At 42.8% G+C, this 6,930-nt stretch overlaps 1 protein-coding gene across 1 annotated transcript; it reads right to left on the bottom strand.

Annotated features, from left to right (window-relative positions):
- Positions 1-3,115: 3,115 nt before the first annotated feature.
- Positions 3,116-5,663, bottom strand: LOC128739510 (uncharacterized). The gene is made up of 2 exons (XM_053835003.1): positions 3,225-5,663; positions 3,116-3,148 (listed from the first exon to the last, which is right to left on the bottom strand). The coding sequence occupies exons 1-2, from the start codon at positions 5,661-5,663 to the stop codon at positions 3,116-3,118; spliced, it is 2,472 nt and encodes an 823-aa protein (XP_053690978.1).
- Between the last annotated feature and the right edge of the window lie 1,267 nt (positions 5,664-6,930).

Here is a 6,930-nt window from a genome sequence, read left to right as displayed (position 1 = left end):
GAGTTCCATTAAATGGTGCAAATTCATATTGGAACAAAAACGGCTGCGCAGATAAAGTTCCAACTAGATCGTTGTCGACTAAGCGGGTGCAGTACAAATGTCGCATCGGTAAAGCAGAAGAAAGGCACGTTGGTTAAACAGGACAAATGTCGCTACGGTGGGTGTAAACAAATGTCGATAATGCAAAAGTATGGTTATCGATGTTGCAGAAACAAGATGAATGTCGATAATATTGCGATGATAAAACAGTTCAACTTCCAACTGGAACATACTCCACCCCGTTGAAATATCTTTTCAATTCATTCCTTGCCAATATTATACCCTTTTAGATTAGCATTTATCATGCAGCAAGCAGCTTTGTTGTCTTCAATCGGCAAGATTGATAATTTGGTAATCGGGCGACGAAAAGTGGTGTTTTCACTGCGAACGTCTGCAGCGCGTACTAAACCGTCGGTGCCTGGATAAGTTTTAGTTACTGTCCCCAATTTCCATTGAAGCGGTGGCAAGTTTTTATTGTGAATCAAGACAATCGTTCCTGGAATGATGTTTGTATTTACCTTCCAATTTTTCTTCCTAGGTTGAAGACTGCTAAGATAGTCCCTGTTCCAGGCCTTCCAGAAATGTTCTCGTAACATCTGTAAATGCTGCCATTTGTCCAATCGATTAACCTTAATGTTCTCTAAGGAGGGCTCCGGAATTGCCGTCAGTGGACGACCGATAAGATAGTCTGCCGGTGTTATTATTTTAATCTGGTCCGGATCCAATGTGGTTGCGAAGAGAGGACGTGAATTCAGGACAGCTTCAATCTCCGTCAAAACAGTTGCAAATTGTTCGAAATTGAGAGATGTGTTTCCCAATACTTTCTTTAAATGAATCTTGGTACTTTTTACTCCTGCCTCCCACAAACCACCAAACTCTGGAGCATCCGGTGGTATGAAATGCCATTCAATAGCCTTTGACAAACAGAAATATTCGATATTATGTGCTTGCTGCTCTCTTTGAAACATCTGGTACAGCTGATTTAATTCATGTGAAGCGCCACGAAAATTAGTACCGTTATCTGAATGCAATTGCTGAACGATACCTCGACGACTGATGAACCTCTGAAGGGCTGCCAAAAACGCATTAGTTGACATGCTTGACACTAACTCCAAATGTATTGCTCGTGTAACCATGCATACGAAAACTGAAATATAAGCTTTCACTGTAGCTCCCTTCCGTACACCTTGTTTGATAAAAAATGGTCCAGCATAATCCACACCGGTTACAGCGAAAGGCGGTGCGGGCGTTACTCTATAGGCAGGAAGGTTACCCATGTACTGCGATGTTTCTGTCGGTCGCACCCTGAAACATTTAATGCAGGCTCTTGTCACTGAGCGGATGGTGGAAATAGCATTAACTACCCAGTAATTTCGCCGAAGAACGTTTAACAAACCTGTTGGACCTAGATGAAGGTGCTCAACATGTAACTGGCGAATAAAGGATCTGGTAATAGGACTATTATTGGGCAAAATGATTTGGTGCATAGAAGCAAATGGAAGTTTAGAGTGTTGAATTCGCCCTCCAACTCTTAGCAATCCATCCACTAAAATCGGACCGAGAGCGGCTAGTTTCTTACACATCCTACCAGATTTTACTCTCATAATTTCATCACTATACTCAAGCTTTTGAGCAACCTTGAAGATCACAAGCAAAGCCTTTCTTTGTTCGTCGATTGTTGGTAATTCCTTGAAGACTCGTGCCGCTGGATCTCGTTGCTTGCAGTTATGAATAAATCGCAGCATCAGAGCGATGATGCGTTGCAATTTTCTAAATGAACTATATTTTGAAAACACAGCTTGTTCCTTCGTTACAGGTAGGGCGGTGACTAAAGATTTCATCTCTGGAAGTTCACTGTTTGGAAGTTCTACTGGGTCCGACAACTGATCATATGTTGACGCAAGAAAAGATGGCCCATTCCACCATAACGTGTTATTTTCTAGCTCCTTGGGCATTTGACCTCGAGAAAGAATGTCGGCAGGGTTCTGCGATGAGCGTACATACTTCCAGGAAAAATCACGTGTTGTTGATTGTATCTCGGCTACTCTATTACGAACGAATATATCTAGCCTTTCGGTAGGTTTCTTTAACCAGCTCAAAACAATTTGGCTGTCTGACCAAAGAACCACTTGCTGGAAAGAAATATTTATGGTCGGATATACCTTGGCGACGAGGCGACCAAGTAACCGTGCTGCGCTCAACTCTAACCTGGGTATTGTTACTTTTTTCAAAGGTGCCACGGTTGATTTACTGCAAAGCAGCTGTAGTTGCGCCGACTCATTGGAGTGAATACTGCGGACGTAAACACATGCTCCGTACGCCTGTTCGGAAGCATCAGCAAATCCATGAAGTTCAAGAACACTGCAGTCGTCTGAAATTACGCGCCTTGGAATGCGAATATCATTAAGTTGAGGAAGAGCGTTCTGGAACTGTTTCCATCTTAACTGGTGCTCTATGTCGACTGGTTCGTCCCAACCGACCTTGCTGCGCCATAAATCTTGCATCAGTATCTTAGCCAATACAATTACGGGAGAAACGAGTCCTAACGGATCAAATAATCTCGCGATTCCAGAAAATATTATCCGTTTGGTCGGCACATCAAAGGATTGATTCGCTTCAGAAGGCTTCGATAAAAACATGAACTGATCAAACTGCGGATCCCACATTATTCCTAAAACCTTAATAACTGTGTTCGTGTTGGTGTCTGCTAAAACCTTTTTTTGTTCCCGTTCGACAGCAGGAATATATGCCAGTAGTTCGTCCGAATTCGAGCACCATTTATGGATTGGAAAACCACCACTTGCTAATAGCTGCTTGACCTGCCTTTGTCGCTCTAATGCCAATTCTAATGTATCATCGCCTGAAAGGACATCATCAACGTAGAAATCGTTCATTGCAGTAGCAGCTCCCATTGGATAATTATTTATTTCATCGTCTGCTAGCTGCTTCAGGCATCGTGTCGCTAGGAATGGAGCACTTGCTGTTCCATATGTTACTGTCGTCAATTCTAAAACCTTCAAGGGTAATTCTGAACCTTCTCGCCAGAAGATTCTTTGCAAACTGGTTTGGCTAGAATCTACAGAAATTTGGCGATACATTTTGCTAATGTCTGCGGTGAATGCATATTTATGTTTACGGAACCGTAATACTATGGAGAACAAATCAGATTGAACAGTACCACCTACCATTTGGACATCATTTAAAGACAAACTGGAACTTGAAGGCTTAGCAGATGCGTCGAAAACAACCCTGCATTTTGTCGTAGTACTGTCTGGACGAATTACGGCATGGTGAGGCAAATAACAATTTCGCTGAGCTGGAAGATCCTTCCGCTCGTCAACTTGCTTGCAGTGGCCAAGACTTTCGTATTCTTGTATGAATTTTACATATTGCTCCCGAAGCGCTGAGTTACGAGAAAGACGATGTTCTAGCATATAAAATCGCTTTAATGCAAGATCTCGGCAATTGGACAGATGAACAACATTCTCCTTCAACGGCAGCTGAACGATAAACCGTCCTGAAGAATCACGCTTATGCGTGGCACGAAAATGCTCCTCACATTCCTGCTCCTCTGAAGACAAAACTGGTGCTTCGGCGACATCTTCTATTTCCCAGAAACGTTGCATAGCTTTATGAACGTCTTCAACGGTTATCTTATGAGAATACACGGAGTCAGCTTCGACTAATGGCTCATATACTTCTCCAGTTACAACCCAACCAAGTCGAGTTTCGCGGAGTTCTGGATAATTCGCTCCAAGCTTATGCTGACCTGGTTTCAGCAATGCAAAGAAATGACTGTTACCTATAAGCAAATCGACCGCTTGCGGAGCGTTGAAATAAGGATCGGCTAACTGGAATTCTGGAGGTATACACCAGTTGCGAGTATCAATAAACGAGCTAGGTATTAAACCGGTTACTGACGGTGTTACGATGCATTCTAGGACTGTTCGAAAATCGTTGTTGGTTGACAAAATCTCCACATTGGCCTTTTTGTCGCTTTTGCTTGCCTTGTTATTAACACCAGCAATCAAAACACTGGTGGGAAAAGTTTTCAAACCGATCAAATCAACCATTCGTTTGGAGATAAGGTTGACTTGCGATCCACAATCTAATAAAGCGCGACAAGAATGAGGCTTGCCTCGACGATCGACGATGTTGACCATTGCCGTTAAAAGCATGACTGTCCGCTTAGCATTGGACTTGGCGATTGAACAAGTTGTTGCTACAGCATCGCTAGTATTAATTTCTGCACTGGATGCTAGTACAGGAGAACGATCAAATTGTGGCTTACCGGTAACTGATGGATTTGAATTCTGATATCTCGATGATTTCCACACGCTATCATCATGCAGCTGCGTGTGATGACGCATTCGACATTTTTGGCACTTACGCTCGGAGGGACAATCTTTTATACGATGCCCTTTCCGGAGGCAGTTGAAGCACATGCCTAATTCACGCACCTTCTCAACACGTTGCGATAAATTCATGCCTCTGAAGATGTCACACTGAAAGTTTTTATGAGCACCTTTACAGAAATCACACAACTCGCTAACACTGTCTGTAGCTGCATTCGTGGTTACTCTCGGGGAAAATGCTGATTTCTGTACTAACTTGGAACTACTTGGCAACTTAACTACCTCTTCGCAATTTTCTAGTACGTTGCACTGTTTTTTCAGGAATGTGATTGTGCCATTGTAGCTTGGCAACTCACCCTTCGCAATTGTTCCTTCCCATTGCTTTCGCGTGTTTCGATCCATGCTGGCCGAAATTAAATGAATCACCATTAGCTCGGAGATGCCTGTCAGCTCATGCTTGAAGTACCGGAGATTTTCTATGTGCTTTGTACAGCTATCGAGTAGTTGACGCAGCTCTCGATGTGATTCGGTTGACATCTTTTTCATCGTTAGCAGACCTTTGATGTGATTGTCAATTATCACTCGTGGATTCTCAAAGCGTTCGTTTAGTATCTCCCAAGCGTGTGCGTAATTGTTTTCATTCACCGTTTTGGCATCAAGTATCCCTGCAGCAGCTCCTACAAGCGACTTGTCCAAATGATATAGCTTGATAGCGTCACTATCATTGGACTGAGACATGATGTCGAGAAAGGTAGCCTTGAATTTTGGCCAATTCTCGTAAAGTCCATTAAAGGTTGGGACCGGTGCCTTGAGAGGCTGCTGACGGATGACCACTTGCGGCGGAGCTGGCTCAACATAATTCCTCTTCTCTAGGATTAAGGTTTCCAGTCGAATCAGCACGTGATGATATGTTTCCTCAAAAATAGCGTAATCCGTATCATGTTCATCCATTTCTTCATTGGAAAGAACCGCTGTTAATTGGTTGTGGAAAGAACAATACTCCTGATATGCTGACTCTACACACTTCACATACACATTGAGCTGGGCAAGCGGAACTATCGAATCTTCTATCATCGCAGCGATACGCTGAATCTTCGCTTGCGCTTGAGATTGTTGACGAGAAAGAACCGTTATCCTTTTGTCAACAGCACTTGTAGAAGGGCGCTTCGCGCCTTCATCGAAACCATGGAAACTTTCACTATCACTTGCATCTTTATCATTGGGCGACTTAGCCCCTTGCGACCCCTGTGGGCTATGCGTTATTGGCATTTTTTTTCACTTCACTAACGTGTTTATTCTTCGGGTTCGTTTTCACTTTTCACTCAAACTAGCAGCGTATCCAATGGCAAGAAGGAATAACCGGCTCGGAGATCCGGTTCGAAGGACCATATGTTCCTCTTCGGTGGAACAAGCAAAATGGACTGTAGGGCTTCTGTCGGAAGAAGCAAACAAGGCGACGGAATAAGGATTCCTGGTGGACACCTTGCTTTCACAGGATCACTACTTGCAGAGCACTAGGTTGCTTCTGCAGACTCGCTGGGATGGAAACACTTGCACTAGAGTCAGGACTATTACTGTTCTTCACTTTTGGACTACACTGCTAGTAAAACACTGGTACGGAATATAAACGCGGTATATTTCACTTAAAACTTAAAACTAACGTACAAGGAGCGCTGTCCTAACCTAAAGTGTACAAGTCGCACAAGCGATTTATTAAAATACATAATGTTGTACATAAGTAAATACCCCCACCACTTGCGTTCGATGTTCCACGGGAGTTCCATTAAATGGTGCAAATTCATATTGGAACAAAAACGGCTGCGCAGATAAAGTTCCAACTAGATCGTTGTCGACTAAGCGGGTGCAGTACAAATGTCGCATCGGTAAAGCAGAAGAAAGGCACGTTGGTTAAACAGGACAAATGTCGCTACGGTGGGTGTAAACAAATGTCGATAATGCAAAAGTATGGTTATCGATGTTGCAGAAACAAGATGAATGTCGATAATATTGCGATGATAAAACAGTTCAACTTCCAACTGGAACAGCCTTATAGCGCCATAAATACAAAATGCACAGTAATGATTACTTCAGCAATATTGTAGATAATAACAAATTCTACGAACGCCTCATACATCACTTTTTCAAATTTTGCTTTGCTAAGGTGCAGTAATCAAAAGAGCAAAATCGAAGCGAAAAGTGTATGCCAAGCCTGCTTCCGGATAAGACTTAAGACCTATACTTGCGTCGGTCCGACGCCTGACAGACAATTTTTTTCAAGTGGAGTGGCGAATAGAACACCAAGTAAACTGGCATTCTAGATTTTCGGATAGAAATCGCTTTTCTGAAAATTGATCCTATACATTTCGGGTTGTAAAATCGATCAGCTGGATCCGCTTGTGGCGTTTAAATTGTAAGTCGCTTTCTCAGATTTGAATTTGACCTTTTGTGGGGAAACAATTTTTTGTTGACTGTATATCTGTATTAGAGTGACTATATATAGAGTGGCGACAATGTCAAGATTGGAATGATAATTATC

This window comes from Sabethes cyaneus, chromosome 3 (genome assembly GCF_943734655.1).
Source record: "Sabethes cyaneus chromosome 3, idSabCyanKW18_F2, whole genome shotgun sequence".
NCBI lineage: Eukaryota > Metazoa > Arthropoda > Insecta > Diptera > Culicidae > Sabethes > Sabethes cyaneus.
The sequence above is the reverse complement of the archived record's forward strand: the minus strand, read 5'-3'. Positions and strand labels throughout refer to the sequence as shown.